Here is a 19,725-nt window from a genome sequence, read left to right on the forward strand (position 1 = left end):
CCAAACTGATGTTAACTGTGTTGTCCTTGGGCCTGAGAAGCTGCAGTGAATTGTCTGGACTAAATGATGGTTCTAGTTTCCTCACATCACACTCTCCGATCGCCCACACAGGCAGAGCAGCAGACTCAGAGCATGAGAACATACTGTACATCATATCTGAATCTCTGGGTGTATGCCTTACGTTAAGAGGTGTTTCCAGTAACATTATAATGCCCATAATTTTAGATAACTAGAAATATGTGCTCAAAGTCAAGGATAGCTTTCTTCCACAAAGGGATTGGGTTAGTACATGTAGACTATTGTATATATAGATCATTTCATTGTATACAGAGATCCTACTCAACCTACTGAGACTGTTTGTAATTCACCTAATACTTCCACTTTTCTGCTCTTGGGCAAATAACTGAATGTTATTCATTCAATTATATGCTTTGTGTTTTATGTATAATATTTGACATACATTTTCAATGAGTCAATAGAAGAAATGTTTCTACCCAGAAAAATGTGTTTATGTGGTTTATCTTTTCTTTGTTGTTGTGCTGAGGGTAATCCACCATCTCAGTTCTACTTTGTTAGCTTGGTCTGCCGGGGGCTACAGGGATTTCTGATGGAATTTGTCACAGATTTCTGATCTTTTATTGCCTGGAAGACTTAGCTGATTAGTCAAATCAAATCCTGATACGCTTTAATAAAGTTAGTCACATCTTTTAAATCTATACTGTAAAAATGCAAATAGCCTAACAAATTAGTATTTTGAGTTATGTAACAGCTTTTGCAAGAAAGAATGTTTAAACTATGTAGTAGTCTTTGTGTTGGCTATAAAATTAAACAGCAGCTTTTATAAAATTATTATACTGTATAATAGATCTATGTGTGTGTTTCTCACTGTGTTGCCAACAAACAAAGATATAAAATCTATAAACACGGTGAAGTGCAGTCTTTTAAACATGTCACTATAAATTGTCACAGTCATTTACCCAAATGGAGAATTATAACAATCCATCACGGGCCAAAAGGAACACAATAGCTTTTCTATATTTAGCAGAAAAGAGAAAAAGTTCAGGAAGTTGCCTTACTTAGGGACTTAATGGTTCCTTGTTGATGGCTGCCTGTTCCGTGTGTTAATCACCTTCCCAGGATATATGCTCGCCTGCCGCTCGGTCGTCCACTGCACATTTATTTAATCGCTGCTCAGCTAATTCATTGATTAATTGGTTCATTAGTGATGCCTGGCAACATCCATTCCAGCCATGACAGTCTGATGTTTCAATAGAGAAGAAAAACAGTCTGGCAAAGGCCCAGTTTCCCCTGGTCCCACTGTGCATAATGTCTAACTACTGTCAACAGTTTGCTGCTCAAGTGTGCCACTGTGCTGCGCTGCTTCTGTGCCACGTGATGTGAAATGAATATGAAGGTGAGCGCTGCACACTTTCCATTCTTGTCGACTTGAGTAAAGCCACATGGATTTCAGAGGCAGGTGACATCATTCTCAAAAACCAAAAAAAACTTCAAAAGATAAGGTAGAGGCTGTTATAGGTGAAGAAAAACAACCATGGCAGATTATACAAGTCAAGGTCATGTTACACTGGACATGATGTGTGGCTGCCCACTATGCTATGAGCTGTAAGATAATAACTAACATTAATATTAGTAATAAGATACAATAGGACAACGCTGCACCCTGTGACTAATAATGGCCACATTTCAACCACCCAGAGGGGCCTTTATTCTCCGGACAGACGCATAGAAGTGCTGATGTGAGATCATTGACCGGATGACTTGTATATTAAGTAGGGAAAGCTGTGAACAACCTCTGATCTTTGTGTTAGGAAAAAAGCGTAGCCAGATTTATCAATTGGCATTTTATCAAAGTTGCTGCTACAAGGCTGTGTTAGTTTATTCCTTCAACTAAGGATGAATGGGACACAAGGGTGAAGATGTTAGCATTTATGTGCGTCAGCATCGAACAACATGCATTTCTACTAAACCACAAACACGCACACATTTTCTGCGCCATATGCCCATGACAAGTGCATAAAAATCGCTCCCAAGTGATAGCACAGGCCAGCCCATAAAAACGTAATGCTCCTAATTTTCCAGTAATCAAACTTTTATAGACTGCGATGGCTTTTAAACTAACAAATTTTAATTATCGCTTAATTTTAACAGCAATATTAACACAATCCCTCATCCTGCAAGTGTTCATTCGCCATGAAATATTGAATAGGGTAAACAGCCCGCTCTATGGTCCGTCGCTGGCTGCTGTTCAAACAAGCGGCAGCAGAAAACACAGAGGTGAACTGAGGGTCGCTGAGGCCATGCCAGTACTACAGTGGGGCAGAGCTGCAAAGACCTCTGGGAAATTGAGGCATTTCATGAGTGCAAACACATAAAAACTACACGCTGATGTTGCAGATAAGATATTACTACACCAGCACTGATCATTGGTGTTTGGTCAGGACTTCGATCGGAAAAGTTGAGCTGAAGTTTTTTGTAAAGCATTTCATCATTACAGGGGCATATTACAATATCTCTAAACCAAAGCAAGGTTATTTTCACATTTACAGTGTTAGCAGCGTGCCATGTTATTGACTGCTGCCCTTGGGTGGCTGAAAACGAGGCCTTACCACCCAACACCAAGCCAGGGAGACAAAGTGCTGACACGTGGAGATAAGAGAGAGAAAGATTAAAGAGACTATTCAATATTAATAATTAAGGGTAAGGCATTATACTAATGAATTGGGGCTTGTCTTGATGTACCCTTTATCTGCTGATAACAGAACTCACTTGCACTCACTTAACTCATATACAGTGAACAGATGAGCTGTTTAACATATTGCAATTATAAAATTACTATAACTGCAGGCCATATGTTGTAATAGTGTCAAAAATCAAGAGTAATTATCTTAAATATAATTTGAGTATAAAAAAAATACTCAACAGCTCAATATAACAGTACAGAAAAAGTAAGATAAAAAGTAAAATATACTTTACCCTAGCAGAGTAAGAACATCATCCTGGTGATTTTATATTACAATAGCTTATCCAGTATTTAGCCTTAAGCAATGCATAGTTCTGGATGCAATATTGTGTATTTATTTTATATCTATGTTTCCACTGCTAGGAGAACCTTTCCTGGCAGTGATGTGCACATTGAGTGGGTTTGTAGCTGAAAGACAGTACACCCCAAATAATGGCAGTTATATTGTTATCATAGCCTTAATCACAGTAGTTGTTGTTTTGTTTTTTTTTTTATGTTATGGTGCTGCCCCATTGCACAGTGTGGGGTTTTCCATGTGGCTTGACCTGGGCCTGCTATCTCTGCTCCATATTGCCACCATGCTGGCTCCAGGCAGGGCTCTTCCGCTGCCTAGTTTCCCCCAGCCCTCTGAGCCAAGCCAATATGGCCTCGCCGCTCGGCATGCTGCGCTAAAGCCAGATGCCCACTTAGCCAAGGCACTGCTACGGACTGACCCCCTCATAACATGAAAACTGAACCACGCATAATGCCAGGAATAATTGCTGAATACAATGATTCACATTATTGGGGAGGTTTAGGAACACATATTAGTAATAAGGATTTGCATTTGAGTCCTACTTCTGTAGACTTCTCTGTGATGTTGCTATGCACAGATGCTCAAAATATTCTTGTCATCTTTGTGAGTCATCCCACCTGTGCTGCATGCATCATCTTAACTATTTCTGGATCATGCTTTATACTTTACAACTGTGTCTTTTCTCTTTTTCTGGGACATACATCAACTAATACACAACATTTGAATGTACAGTAACAATATATGAATACAAAAACATTAGATTTGATTTAATAGACCTTCTATTCCAAAGGATTTATTAATGGCAAATCTCCAAAGAAACCTTGACCCTCTTTTCTCCCAATGCCTGTATCATGTGCTTTCCGACTTAAACAAAAACATCTTTCTTTGAGCCTGTCAGCACTCTTATTTAAAAAAAAAAAGATGGCTGTATTAGCTGAAGGAGTTTATTATTACAAGCGTGAAAATGGGAGGCATTTCAACAATTACCAAAGAAAACAGCTACGCGAGACAGGTCAGTTGTCTTTCAGGGCCCTGTTTTTAAAGCACTAATTACAAGCAATTGAGGCAAGGTCAGTGCTGTCAATCAAACTTCCAACGATATAGTTCCTTGTTTTTGAAGTGTTGGTTTAGGTGCCAGCATGGGCCAAGAAAGAACTCTTTAGAATCCTGCGTTCAAGAGAAAGTGGAAGTAAGTGTGGGAAAAAGTCTTGTTAAATAATTTTTTTTTAAAAATCCACTTTTTTGTTATGGATATTTTAGTTAAGTAAACTATATTTGGTGCAAGCAATGTTGGTGCCTCTCTGTATTACGATCCGGGAGTGTTTAATGTCATCCATTAAAATACTGTCACATTTGTAGTATTAATTTGATATTGAGGTGAAAATAAATAGAAAAAAAAAAGAAATCATTACCCCTGAACTACTTTTCCCAATATCAGCTTTGTCGTCTATAGAGAAAACTTGGCTCCTTTACCATCTCCATATTAAAATTATAATGTTTTCAAAACATACAAAGTCATCCTTCAATGTTAAATAAAAACATGTTATATAGGTCAAAAGATGTAGTACACTAAAAAAACAGTGTTGCAGGGAAGAACGCTGAGCATACACAACATACTATGACAATGTCCTGAAGTTCTTTGGCTATGAAAAAGTCAACTGTGTCAGATTTGGGGAGTTAAGTGTCCACGTACCTACATACCTAACCCTAAAGCAGATAGATAGCGGCAGACAAAGGCGCTCTTCCTCCCTCGACGCCTGCAGTGAACGGTGGTGGTGTGACTGAGACAGAGACCCAGTTGTGTCACTTTGGAGCAGTTCCCTCTCTCTTTCTCTCACCCAGAACCTGTCAGGGAGTCAGCGCCTGTCATCTCACCCATCCTCCCCCCTGAATCCTCATCCTCCTCTCTCCCACTGGGGTTACAACAATACGCGTTAGCCTTTTAGTTAGCGTCACTTCTGACCAGTGGGACTGCCTTAGTCACTTATTAGTGAATAGTGAGTGTGGCTGTCCCCCGGTGGAAGGACAGCGAGACCCTTTTCCTTACAATTTTACATAAAAGGGTGTATATAAATGCTCTTTGTTTCGATATATTCAATTAGAATTCCCTAGATTTCGACACAATTAATGATCATAAAAATGCACAGGAATTTTATGGAATATGTATTACTCTAAAAATAACTAAATTTAAATGCCACCATCAAAAATTTTATTTCAACACTACTGAAAATAGAACGATCAAACAGTAAGAAGCAATATACCACAAGTCATTCATTGAGTCAGTCCCAAGCCTAGATAAATAAAAAATTGAAATTGCATAAGAATAGTAAATATTCAGAAGGCCAAAACATGTCAACCTGTACACCCACGCTCCTCTCTTTTGGTGTGAATGCCTTTGAGATCCAGACCTCACCTGAACTGACTTGGGACTGATTTGGCTAAGTACCTCCAGCTCGTCAGGCCTCTTCCTCCCTTTACCACTCCTCCTCTCTTCTTTTGACTAACAGATCTCCCTCGTGTTCTAAAAATACCAGGTGAATGGGGCCGTGGTAGAGATGGTGATGAAACTGCCTCTCTGACACTGTCCCACTGCAATCCATCTCTCCGCTGCCTGCCAGCCAGCATATGTTTGCAATTGGCTCCCCCCAGCAACCCCCATCGCTCCTCAGAACCCACCCCCCAACTCCCCCTTCACTGGTCCCACGTTGCCTGTTCAGATACCCCCATACACACTTACATACAGTACATACTACAATTCTCTATCTACAATCCCAGTCTTCAGGTCTTTCAAAACCAGTGTAGTTATCAATCATCGGAGGATCATTGTGGGACCGAACCAAACCTCCTCAGTGCATATTGCTTTCTCTATAGCTTCATTCCTTCCTTGTGTCCTCTACCTCCTCTCTCCTACACTTGCTGCCCAAATTTGTTCCACTTAATAAGCCCTCCCCAATGACCTTGTGCTAATTAAGCCACTCTGTGTTGAAAATATGATGGTTAATTAATGATGAGATAAATTCTGTCTGCAGAACTGTCAGAAAATGATGACATTGTATTTTAGCGGTTTAAATAGAACAAACCTTGTGGCTGTCCTCCCTCACTCCCTCTCTCTCTGTCTAGATGTGTGTGTAAGTGCGAAGTACTGCTTAAGTGAATGATGCATACAAGAGGAAAATAGCTGTTCTTTGGTGATGGTTAGCATGCAAGTATGTGAATAAAATGGAGTGTTTCTCATATAGGTGGCATTACTTTTAAAGTATGAGTGATGTAATGATGAAGCGTGACATAATGCGTTATGGCTGAGTGGAGTGACTAGAGTCATTTCGGCAAGCCCAATGCTATCAGGTAACACACAAAGAGTACAGCTTCATTCAAGTCCCTCCAAGTGTACGTGTGCACGTCCCTGCTGACCTTGCTGTGTCGTGGCGTTATAATGTACAAGCTATTGGCACAAAGGGGTCTTTGGGAGACAAAAATGGAGTTCCACTTGGGAATACTTCACAGATGAGTTAATAAAATGAAAGTGTTATACAATATACAAATACAGTGTTTTGATACTGTGCAGTGAATAATGTGTGTTAAGTGTCTGGATTTCTTTCTTCTCACAAACCAGATTCAAACTAGGCAAGTTGAATGAAGTGCCTTGCAGTAGGCACTGGCAAGGTTTGAACCACCAACCTTTGGGTTGGTGGATGAGTGCTCTAACCACTTGAACCATTGCTGGCACTTGGTGGATCACTAAATTAATATAATGTGAAAGCTGCATCTAGAGTTTATAGAAACAAAAAATGCAGATCAAAATAAAATGTAATAAGTGAGGATGTGAAGAACTGTCTCCATCGAATACAGATAAGGAGCTGACAATAGAAATATTGTTTATACTGTCAGGGAGATGGAGAGGCATCTGGCTGGGCTACTTGCATCAATATCTGAAGCCACTTGTCAAATCCAATATCACATGTTGTCAAAAGTATCAATGTGGTTGTGGTATAATGAAAAAGCAGGTCTGTTTCTATTTTAGCTGCTCACTTGACAGATTGAGAGGTGTTTAGCGTCTGGTTTTGGCTTGTCAGAACAGAAGGGAGGCCTCACAACTTCATCTCCACATCTTTCTTGTTCACATAGACCCTGACAAACTGACAGCATTGCTCTGCTTCTGATGGACAGGACCAAGCGGGAGGTATTAGACATACACACAAACACACACACTCATACAGGCTCATACACATCATTCATTCTTAATTCAGGAGGGAGGCCGAGTGTGAGATGAGGAAGGGAGCCAAATAAAGTTTGACAGGAAAGGAGAAGTAAGCAAGAGACCAAGGCAGACAGAATGAGTGAAAGTCATTTAACTGGTTTGGGAGGAGGAGGATCGCGCATTAAATTTAATTTGTTACTTAACTTGTGGGAATTTTGGATTTGAAGGCTCCAAAAGCCAGATCTAGGTTGTAAGATTTAATTTAATTGCCAGCTGCATCTCTAAGATCTTTGGAAGTGAGTTTGACAGTGAAACAGCAAACATAAAATTTAGATTCATATTGAACAAGATAACTAGATATTTCAAATGAATTGTAATTTTTTAGCAAATGCATAATAGTGCTAACCTTCAGGTTTTAATGTATAACCATGGGGCCCTGTGGGTAGCTTTGTCACCTCATACCACAGAAAGAATGCCCTGGAACCATGTTGGCAAATTTAAGCGTAACAAGTGTTTTTTTTTGGTTTGTTTTTTTGTTAAATATTTGTAACTGTCAGTTATTGTCAAGGCATTTTACATTATTATTAGTTATTTTACAAAGCAATGAATGAAATAAAACATCCCAGCTGGAATCTAACAGGGATGTTTTATTTCATATTATTTTTATGTGTGCGCATTAAAAGCATGTGTCTATACCTCTCCTTACGCTGTCCCACTCCATGTTTTCCCAGCATGTGGGTGCTCAGGTGTTTCTTCATCACAAAGGCCCATCTGTAAAAGACAAAGAGGTCCTAAGGTTAATCAAATGATAGAAAACTCTTTGTTTAAGTACACTTTCTATCATCCTTCTTTTACATTTGCAGACCTTTCCCAGAGTAACATCTATACAGAATATTAAGCCGTCATAGCACTTTTAGGTGGAATTTCTTTTGTTAATTGATGATAGCTTTTCATGTGAAACCACTGAATGTATCATTTACTGTACTAACATTTTACTCTATTTGTTTAACAGTAAAAAGCCATTTTTAGTTTGACAGTTAAATGACAATGTGCTGGTAAAGAGTGCCATATGCAGTACATCAATGTGCCACAGAAATATGCATGCCATTAGACCGTGCATGTAGAATATTCTGCAAAAGCACGCACTGCAGTCAAAACTGCCTTGGCACCACAAGTTGACATTTACCACAGTGTCCTGACTTTAGGAGTTTACTGTGTCTCCTAAACAGCATCTGAAAACATAATGAAGGGATGACAGGGCTAACTACACTGAACATTCAAGCCGCCTCACCAGTGTTTTCATGCAGTTGCCTTTTCGTTTAGCACCCATCACTTGTGATTATTGTGCACAGGGTGACAGTGACCACATCAGACGACCAAGGATGGGGCTAGGCAACATGAAAGGGGCCAAGGCGGGACAAGCAGGCCTGTGGTTGGCACTGTCACTGCACACTGTGCCCTCCTCTGTGTGAATCCTTGTTCCCTCTATTTGGGGAGGCTTTTACTTTGCCTTTTTCCCAGCACTGTAGATCATTATTCTGTTTTCTCTCCGGCAAGCCCGTCTGTGTCTTTCTGATGCTTTCCTTCTATGTTTTGGAGTCAGTCTATCATGAAGCAAAAGCGTAATTATTTCACCATTTATGTCACCATGTCAGCTCCCCCCAACATCTGGACACACACACACACACACACACTAAAGAGCTGAGTCCGTCATTGTGGCCCCGTAGGCACACACTAACTAACACTACCATATAAATATTCAAACATGTGCCACTGTTTTGCCTTGTTATCACTCCACATTTTATCATTGCTTCCGAACTCAATCCATCCATTTGTCCACAATGTTGCCTCGGAGTTAAACTAGCGCATAGCAAAATCTTGTATACTCCAATAAGGAACAATAACAAGATCAAAATGTTCAGTCTTTGTGCTGGTATGAAAAGGACTGTCACTGATGGCATCATCTATAAATACACAAACAGCATAATTAAGAAATTTCTGACAAAATAAGAATGAACTGATATATTTGAGAGAAAATCACGGCCTTAGTGCACGCTTGTTTAAGTCGCTGTGTTTAGACGGAAAGAAAAAAGAGCTTGCAAACATTTTTGTTAATTATGTATTACAGCTGTCCTTCATAAACCTAATTACAGAGTGCTGAAAGGCAACAGGGCCAATTTGCATATGCACATGAAATACAAGACATATGCAAAATATGATTTTAATTAGCATTCTTTGATTGCGAGGGGTACAAATCAAACTGGCATGTTGTGAGATTCTCATCTCGCCCATTTTTCCTGGATTATTCTCAGAGTGCAAGATGGGTAATACTCTGCGGAGGCACCTGGCAAAGACACACACAAACATGCAAATTCAGAATGCACATCCACAACCTCAAATAATACAACACATTTCACACACATTAAATAATGAGTTATTAACCATGTAATTATTAGTACAACACACACACATAATATATTTTTGCTCATACCTTGAGAAGTGATTGACAGCACACACATTCACGCCTGACATCTACAAATATCTTTTTACATTTCACATGCACAACACAATATAGTGTCTAGAGGTCCATGTCCATTTGTTTAAAACTGAGTGTAATCAGCCCCCTGCTCTTGTGTGAGTGCGCCCCATACCACTGAGGTCAAGGCCGCAGCTTGTCGCCCGCTGCTGCGGGCACCATCAACCCAAACCATCAGCCTAGATGGTTATTGTAACAAAGGGATACTTTAACATGCCATTCATCCATATCAATTCTCTTCCCCCATGAATTGAACTAATAAGGCTGTGCCTGTGCCCTCCAGGGAGGCTCATAATATCTGTTGCAGATATGAAAAAAGGAAAGAGAAAGACAGAGGCTGCTGTTTCACGTTCGACTTTCCCTTCAGACTAATCGGCGCGCCACAGCTCGTTAGGTCCGTGACGTGCCAGAGCTTTACCGATAAGCAGGGGAGACACGGCTCAATTACCCACAGTTACAATCTTTCTCTCTCTTTCTCCACTGCCTGACGATGAAGAGATAACATGTCAATATTGGATACAAACAACTTCATTTGCCTAATGGTGTTCCTGGATAGGCCCATCTACAGGTCTGGAAGGGATGGAGATCTAAGAAAGGGCCTCAAGCAACACTTGGCACAGAAAAGCTATAAGCCATCCTCCCCAATCACATGCACCCAGCGATTCCCAAGAGGCGTGTATGTAGAGAAAGTGTCAGAAAATACAAGTTTTAGTAACCTTTCCTCAACATGAATAGCATCTTAAAGAGATTACATCAAGCATGCACATAGGATAAGATTGGTTTTCTTCAGAATAAAAGTTTTCTGCCTACCATTTGCATTTCTCAACACTGCAACATGGGCAAATCTATGAGCTGAAAAATGAGGCTGGAGTTGAACAAACTTCTGTATTGTAATTGGTTAAAAGGTAAGTGAAAAGCCATTACCAGAGAGCCACCAGATGTAGGAACCACTCAACCCTCACCAGGCAGAGGCGCTGGTCCCTGCAGAGGAATAGCGCCCTTCCATGGGGCACAGATGTACGCCGGAGACGCTCTTAGAAGTTATGGGACTATGGTTGAGCTCTTTTGGAGGGGACATACACAGCACCACACAGACACATTGAGTTTTCAGAGGTCCGCTGAGCCCCAAAGAAATGAGTGTGTGTGGGCCCATCCTGTGCCAGGTCTAATGATGGCCTCCACCTGCTGCTTTAATGTCACAGCTGGATCGGCCTCCATCCCTCACTGACTGCGGCTCCCATCAGCAGCAGGTAGCTCCCCGATGCACTCTTTCCCCCTCCATCTCCCCTCACAGCCAGGCCTCCCTCATCTGCCATGGCTGCGTCTGAATAGACTATATGATCCATCTGTCTCTGCTTAGATTCACTGTATAGGAACACAAAATCACCTGTCATTTGAGTGTCATAGTATTGTGTAATGGTTTCTGGAGAATGGCCACACCGCGATATAACAAAATGCACTCTACTTGCTGGAATAATATGCATTGAATATACATAACTGACATCCACTAAAGTTCTTATATAGCAGCATTCATGGGTTTGGAAGCAGGCTATACATCAGGCATTAGTCAGTTGTTCATAGTAAATCATAAAGCTAATAAACTACAATTGCCAATAAAATACTCCAAAGGATCAAATCCAGAACCTTGACAAGTGAAAAACAACTGATGGATCATTTGTCAAAACTTGTACTACATGTCAGCCTATTTCATTATCAAAAATCGCAGGCCGCTCAAAAGGATATATCAATGCCACAATTTGACTATATTTGTTGGTCTTATGACTAACATGACTAAAACCATATTTTCAGTTTAAAAAATGTTGAAGGCTGTTCTGAGGAAACAACATAATGTGTTTTTAGTAAATATAGTGAGTGAAAAGAGGCAGACAGGTAAGTTGAAATGTCTAATGTGAGTGGCTTTGACAGGCAGCTGAACTGACGGAAGAACACAAACTAACACTTGGCTGACAGCAACCCCGGAGCGCCGAGACAGCTGCCGACATGCCAGACAGACAGATAAACAGACAGGAACAAGAAGTGTGCAGATTAGACTCTTATTGACAGACAGAGTGACTGCTTCCTGCCACAGACGAGCAGGCAAGCATCAGGAATCAAAACTCAAGAAAGAGCCATTCTGCTGAGTTTACAGGCTAACTTTAATGGATGTTCTACAAGTCAGCCCATAGCAGCACATCGGGAGAACTAAATGTGGTGTCAAATTTGCAGATGCAGAGATAGATGGTGATGGAGGAATGGAGAAAGAGAAGCCACAGGAGACAAGAGGGAAAAGAAACAAGAATATATGAAAAAATCATGATGGAGTAGTGAGATAAGTTGCAGTGAATGTGAACAAGGGAGAGACGCCAAGGCAAATGCAGTTTGTGGTGCTGTCGCTTTGTTTGATGGAAGTAAGAGGCGACTTCACATCAATATTGCTTGGGCTTCTAAGAGATCCACTTATGGAAGTGTCCCATAATGCAGCAGATATTGGGGAGGGAAATAAATAAATAAAACCTCTGAATTGATTTTGCTTTCATGCCCATACTTGATCTATTCTAAGATGATCTTGATAAAAATACAAGAGAGGAAAGGCGTTTCTCTGACAACTGCTCAGCGTCAAGTGTCTGAGTGAAACAGACACCTCTCACTTATGATGCTGAAGCCCGTCATGTGTATGTGCACATTTTGTCCTCCATCCCAGACGAGGTGCATAAAAAGCTCTGTGCCTCTCCAAAGGGTTTTTTGGATCATCTGCTGAGGCAGGTGATGGGCCTTGACGGATTGATTGAGGCAAAGTTCTCATCGACAGTGGCAGCGCCCCATAGAGCTCCCAGCTCCAGTGCACACTGTTCCATTAAAGGATCATTTAGATGAGAGCAAGTTCCACCTGCACTTATGCAGAGCACAGCCTAATGTGAGATGAAACAGACATTTCCAAGCTACGGGAAGACAGGGAGGAAGGAAGAGAAAAGATGTAATAAAAAAATCAGTCCGCTCCCAACAGCGCATTTCCATCTTCAAGAGAATACCGATTGATGAAGTCATCTATTATTGATATGATCATCGTTATGCGCCCATGGCACTTTCAATGTTACAGAGCCCCCAGAGCAGGGCGTCATAGCACTGTTTGCATATTATGCTACTCAGCTTCATTATATTTTCTAATTAAGCCCTTTAATTTGGGATTTAAATCTTAAGTGTGGGGGGAAAGTTGAAACTGCTGAACAAGAAAGAATAATACTGGGCGTCAAGATGAAAGGAGACAGTTACACAAATGGCTGCAGCACTTTTCACCAAACACATCCATTGTGTGGAATCAGCACAAAACAAGAATCACTTTTTTATTGATGGCAACGCCGTTCACTACAAAAAAGAACAAGTGCTGGGAAACATTTTAAATGAAATACATAACATCTTAAAGTAGTGTTGTGCTACTGGGAGGTGAAAAAGTCTCATTTTGCACAACAAAACAAAATGAATCAAAAAAATGCAGGCTGTTAAAGGCTGTTAGCTTCTTTTGCTAATGCATCTCTCTCTCATTCCTTTCTTCTCCTCCTCTCTGCAGTGCAGTTAAAGATATGAAAAATATATGGGCTTTTTTCCTCTTCCCCCTCTCTTTTCCTCCGCGCCGTGTTAAATCATTAAAGAGAAGTCCTGCTCATTATCTCTCTAAACAAAACTTCTCTTAAACCAAATAAATCACCGTTGCGCAGCGCAGCTAACAGCCGTGAAGGGATAAATTACAAAGCGGCTCACTGGCAGCGTTGGTATTTTAAAAAGCTTGCTGCACAATTTCTGTGATGTGCAGTAATTTGTAATCCAGGTTTCCTTATGTTTCGAAAGTCTCTTTAGGTGTGTGTATTGGGAGCACTGGGATATGAGGTGAAGACTGGGGAGTTGTTCTCAACTTTGTCAATGTTATTATGCCTGGAAAAAGTATGTCAGCATCCATAGATGAAATGGCAGGATTTTTACCAGATTTCAAAAATTAGATTCAAAAAAAGGTTGTTGAATTTAATTATTTTTTCTCATCTCATTATTTTTTTCTCATCACCTTTCCAATATGAGCATTTATAACCCCAGATTATTTTTGTTCTAAAATGAAACTCTATCTGATCACAATTATTGCCTGTGCCTTCGTTATAAACGCCACAGCAACCCTTATCTTGTGCTAAACAGTCTAATTGGGGCCACTATCCACTGCTCTCACCTCTGCACACTGCTCTGGCCCTGACTCGTGATCCTTCTGGGAGCATAGATGAGCCCCTGAACGAGCGACCCGCCTGGCCCCCAGTGGGCAGATTAAAGTGGGATAACAGAGCAGCACTTGGGTCCGTTTACAACCCCAAACCTTCTCTGGCCTCTGGAGGATACAGAGCAACACCAGCCCTGAGACCTTAAGCCCCCAAACACACGCAAGGAAACTAACTCCCCAATATGATTTATTCAGTGTGTTTACTGGAGTTGCCATTTACCATCTTTTGAAAACAAATGAACAGTAACTTTTCCGTTAAGGGTCACCACAGCAGATGCTTGAGCCTTGCACTTTCTAACATCTTAATTTACCTGGGCTTGCAAGAGTAATGAACACAATAAAGATGGGGCATGTATGAATTTGTTGATTAAACCTATACAATAATGAAGTAAGTAATTTTAAAATGATCATCATTAATCTATGTCTCTTTGTCATCGTTAAATTTGATTAGTCTTGTTTTGGTTTGTGTACTCCTAGCGGTTTTAGTTGTTGTCAATCTTATTCTGATGAAATGCAAAAATAAGTCATTATTCAAGTACATCGTCTTATAATTAAACTGATAAATTTAAAGACATGTTTTAGCACATTTCTCTTGTATTGTAAAATCTTATTTGATTATCAGAATAGTAAAAAGATCTAAGCTTCATTTTTGTCAATATTATTCACCTCTAATTTCATCTATGACTATTTCAATCCTTTCTGCATGGCAAAGGAAATATTTCTTTTCAAGTATAGTCTACCAGTTGTTATCACTGTAGAACCCTGCTGCAATAAAAAGTGCCTGTGAAGGTCAGTGTTCTAAGTTGAAGAATCAAAGCATGAAGAAAACAAAGAAAAGGATGTGAACAAAGTGAAAAAATAAATCCAAACTCTAAACTACAGCCCCTAATTTTCACTGTTGTTGTTTTGTTGACTGTTCCTGCACATTAAAACGGAGCGCGCTGACATGACAAGAAAGACTTGTACTTCTCTCACTATAGTTTTGCTAAAGCACATAATCCATAAAACATAAGGGCTCACTATTGACGTTCATTTTTTCCCTCTTTTCTCAAGCGTCTTGAGTGAAGGGCGTAGCTGGATGTCAGGCCCGTCTGTCGGCCAGATACCACTCTCATTATCCTCGCGCCTTTCCAAAGAGCAGCTAAGGTCACTCTGCAAACCAACAAAATAAGCCATTACAGCATCAGTCCAACACACACACACACCATTATTAGGTGCTTAACAGTAGGAGGGATATACAAGCAGAATTGAACAAATTGAAAGATCACAATACTTTGGTATAGAGAAACTACCAATATAAAGAAGCATTTTATAAAAATGCTCTCCATCTTTCTCACATGCTGCACAGTAACGAGATCTTACTTTGATACTTTAAAAAACTTTGATATATATTTTTAAAGATTTGCTTTTGAAATGTAATATGAGTAAAATATAATAGAAAATATCAACCAAAAAGGTAGTGGACAAGACAAAGCACAAGGATAGTGATTTTAGAGGTAGAAATAATAATGTAATTTAGTTGGCACAATTCCAATCCCAATCAATCTAGTATTTTGGATAGCTAGTATAACACAATTGGTATTTAAGTAAATTGAGTGTAAATGCCGCTTATAAATTCACACAATGCACAGTTTAAGTGTTGTTATAGATGCTGAGCCTCCTACTCAGAGCCCGGGCACTTTTCTACACCTCTCAGGAAGTATGCACACACACAAAAGACGTCTTTGTTTAGCTATTGCTGCCGTTGTCTTGACACCCACCATCTGCCGCCCCAGCAACTGAGGAGCGCGAAGAGATGAGTTTCTCTCTGGAAACTTGCCCTCCACCTCAGAAAAAAACCCACCCCCACCTTCCATAAAAACGCTAGGTTTCAGGCCTCCATCCCTCCCACTGTGGACATTCTGTGATGCTCCACAAGTTGAATCACTGCCCAATAACAAAACACTCTCCACTTTTTTGAGCCATCTTGTTTGTGACTACATCAAAACATATAGAGCTTTTTAACACTTTATATAGCCCTGTGTAGACCCCGGGCTCCTATACAAGCTGTTTATTAAAGCACTGTGTCAAAGGGATAGGGGTAAATTGCAAAGGTTCCTCTTCAATCTGTAGACATGGGATATGTCACGACAAACAAGCTCTCAAAAGTAAATAAATATATAAATAAATAAGTAAATAAAGTGCGTTATGCAGATAAGGGTGACGAAGCCTCCATCTCGGCCCGATCTGCAGTGAGCTGGCCATTCATCACCTGCACATGCAAAAGCAAAACTGCTCCGGTCCTTAGCATATTCGCATATTCTAATGAAGACACGCATGCAAATGAGAACGACCTTTTCCTTTTGGCTGTTTTTTTTTTTTTTTTTTTTTTACAACTTTACATTAAGAGAAGGCGAGTGGGCGAGAGAAGTGTAATGGCTATTAGAGTGACAGCCTGAGTACGTGACGTTGTGATCTAAACTCAGAGACGCAGTAATTAGGCTAATCTATTACCAGACGCCGCCTGTCAGAGATCTTTATGGCAAAGGACGGACTTGTCACATGCCTTATTTATTAAAACTGGCTGGAGGTTTTTCATAGAGGTGGTCAGTTAAAATAGCAGAAATATTCTGTGTCGCAGCATTATGTGGGGCAGATAGTCTGATAAGATGGGGAACTGGCATACAGAAGTCTGATAATTGACCCCTAATACATTCCCCTTGACTTTAACCCAGGACAGTACAATTCAGGGCATTGATTCATATTATATATAAAGCACAATGTCTTTCTCTTAAATTCTAAAAACTCAATTTGAAGCCATAAATGTGTATAACTGTTTTTAGAACAGTTACAAAGTACACAAACTGCCATATAACTGCATAGAATTTGGAAGCTGACTGGCTGGATATTCTCTGTCTTTCACATTGAAATCACAAACAAAACCACGGAATGCTAACCATGTTTTTGTTTCAATACCTGACTTCTGTATGTGGACATGAATAGCCTCAGACATCCATGCCTGAACCAGCTTTGTGTTTTTTTACTTAACTATTTTAGTCCTCTCCCCATCACTTTGTCACCAGTGGTCAGTGAAAGGGGAGTGAACAGTAGCCAGAAGCGGCACCTCCCCTGACGTCCACTGGGAGGCCATGGAGAGAAAGTTATGCCTCCTTTCAGTGACTTTGAACTTTCTCAGATGAGACATAAATATTGAAATATTGAAATGAAAGATGCGGCAGGCGCGATGGGGCTGTGGAAAGGGGTGGTGGTGGATGTAGACGGATGGGGAGGGGGGAGAACAGACAGGAGGCCCACTGAGAGAAGAGACAAGGCCCTCACCCCTCTGCCAGCCTGCATTCTCGCCGCTCGACAGTTATGGATAGGAAACATTACTGCTGCTGGTAATTAAAGCAAAAACTAATACTGTCTCTTGGATGAGGGGGTTTCATAGTGAGCATCCATTTGTCACTGTGCCGCACTTGCCAAGGCCAGATTAAATCACACACATATTTAGTCCTGCTGTGCTCCAACCGTATATATCTATCCATCTATCTGTCCATCCGTCCATATATCACCAATGCAATCGTAAAATTAGTAACAGTTGATGCATTTGGTGGCACTTTACCACTTTGGATGCTAGTATCGGCTCTCAAAACAGATGTAGGTCATTGTCACAGAAGACTTAGGCAGTAAGTGAGTGAGCGGCAGTGAAAAGGCCAGTGGCTGGGAGGAGGAGAGAATGGGTGGGTAGGGTGGGGGGGTAGCATGTCACCCTTTGGAGGAGATCACTGACACGGAGCATGTCACAGGCTGACGGAGCCACTCTGCTAGGACCAGGCCCCTCCAGCGCTGTCACGGCAACCAGTCGCTGTAGATACTGACACTACCAGCCCCTCTGACAGGCCAAACATGAGTCGTCACTACTCCCATCATAGACAAGGCCTGACAGCACACAGACGCACTGAGGGAAGTGAGGGAGATTATACAGGACAGGGGGAAATAAAAGTATCACTGGACAAAAGAGCTAATGAGTCTAAACAGTCAAACAGTGACCTGGAGGTATTTCACAGGTGATTCCTCCATTGAAGCTTAGACATTGAAAAGTTTATTTTTGAGACACGTGAACCATGCAGGCACGTTTGACTTGGAGCGATAGCATGGAGCTTGGAGTCTTTGACTATATCAAAAAATGTTCTTAAAATTTGTAACAGAGGTATAGGTACAAAAACATTTTTCAGGAAGGCATTTGACCAAAGCAGACTGGGGGAAGGTGAAAGATACAGATGAAAATCTGGTGATTTGAGTGGAAAACAAGGACAGAGTGGTAATGTCAAAAGGGGAAAGGGCACCAGAAAGGAGAGGAAACACAAGAGCGGAAGTGTAGGACCACAAGAGAGTGCTGCGGCCAGACTGATCGCTGTTGATCTTCACGATAAGCGCTCCCGACAACTTGTGACCAAAGTGGCGCTCCGACACTAATCGGCCGTGAAGGCTGACCCGCAGCGAGGCAGCGCAGTTCACATCACATAGGCCTAGCACCAGCGCTCAGACGAGATGGAGCCCGACAGGAGACATCCAGGCATCAAAACTCCCTGAGAAACGGCGACATAGCTTCAGTGGCCAGTGAGAAGAACATAAGAGAGAGGGGAAAAACAGAGCAGTGATACTCGGTGTTCTTGGCACTCCAGGCACAGACTTATCAGAGTAAAGATGACCAGAAGGACACAGACAAAGGAGCCTGGGCAGAAAGGGAAGTGTCTGGGAGGAGGGACAGAGACGAAACATATGAGCAGAGACAGGATCTTAGAGTGGACAGGATAGAAAGATCGATTGTATTGACAGTCATCTGTGAGCTGGACTGAGACGGACTGGAGACTAACCTTGAACTGTGTAATCCTACTTTTGAGATGGACAGTGTGAGGAAAGACTAACCCTCCAGAGGAATAAAAGTCCAGTACAGAAAGAAGGAGGACAATCTAAACCTTTTTGTTTAGATTACTGCTACGTGCAATGTTCCTTCTAGTGCTTTAGCCTAACAGTAATACAATTCATTTGATTTGTAGAACAATACAACAACCTTAAATATAATGTATTTTCCAAAAAGTCACAAATGAGATGAGAAGAAGCCAAGATGACAAAAGTAAGTGTACAATACACATTTCTTACAAAGAACTTTTCCCTTGAGTCGGGGACGGTGTGAAGAAATATTAAAATACTAATAGTATTAAACTGTAAACAAATATATTTGTTTGGTTAAGAACATGTTAAAGATATATTTTATTACCAGAATTTCTAAACGCATCTTTAACAAAACATGCCTGATATCTTATATCTCTATAGACATACAAGTCTTTACCATATGATTTGCAGATATATGACACAATTTATTTTCACCTTCAGTCTCCAAAATACTGACAATAACAATAAAGAACATTTTGTTAGTTTGTTTATTCAGTCTTTTATAACTACCAAGACCCACAGACAGTGGTGCCACATATCACTGTTAAACTATGGTGAAAATCATATCTAGCAATATAAATCATGTGTGGTATGCTTTACTCCAGGGCAGTTCATACTACGGTGCATATAGTGTACCTCTAACTACTCATATATAAATGTGGATCTACTCATCTGTTTATTTATATTTTAACTGTTGAAGCTTTGACAAACACTTCATCGAGGCACTTATTTCTCCTTTTAA

General features: G+C 40.7%; 1 protein-coding gene across 1 annotated transcript in view; it reads right to left on the reverse strand.

Annotated features, from left to right (window-relative positions):
• znf407 (zinc finger protein 407) overlaps positions 1-19,725 on the reverse strand; it is a 115,313-nt gene that overhangs the window by 58,214 nt on the left and 37,374 nt on the right. The window contains exon 5 of the mRNA XM_033981046.2: positions 7,951-8,025. Coding sequence (XP_033836937.1) covers positions 7,951-8,025 — 75 coding nt within the window. The remainder of the gene's footprint in view (positions 1-7,950; positions 8,026-19,725) is intronic.

This window comes from Periophthalmus magnuspinnatus, chromosome 16, assembly GCF_009829125.3.
Source record: "Periophthalmus magnuspinnatus isolate fPerMag1 chromosome 16, fPerMag1.2.pri, whole genome shotgun sequence".
Classification (NCBI taxonomy): domain Eukaryota; kingdom Metazoa; phylum Chordata; class Actinopteri; order Gobiiformes; family Gobiidae; genus Periophthalmus; species Periophthalmus magnuspinnatus.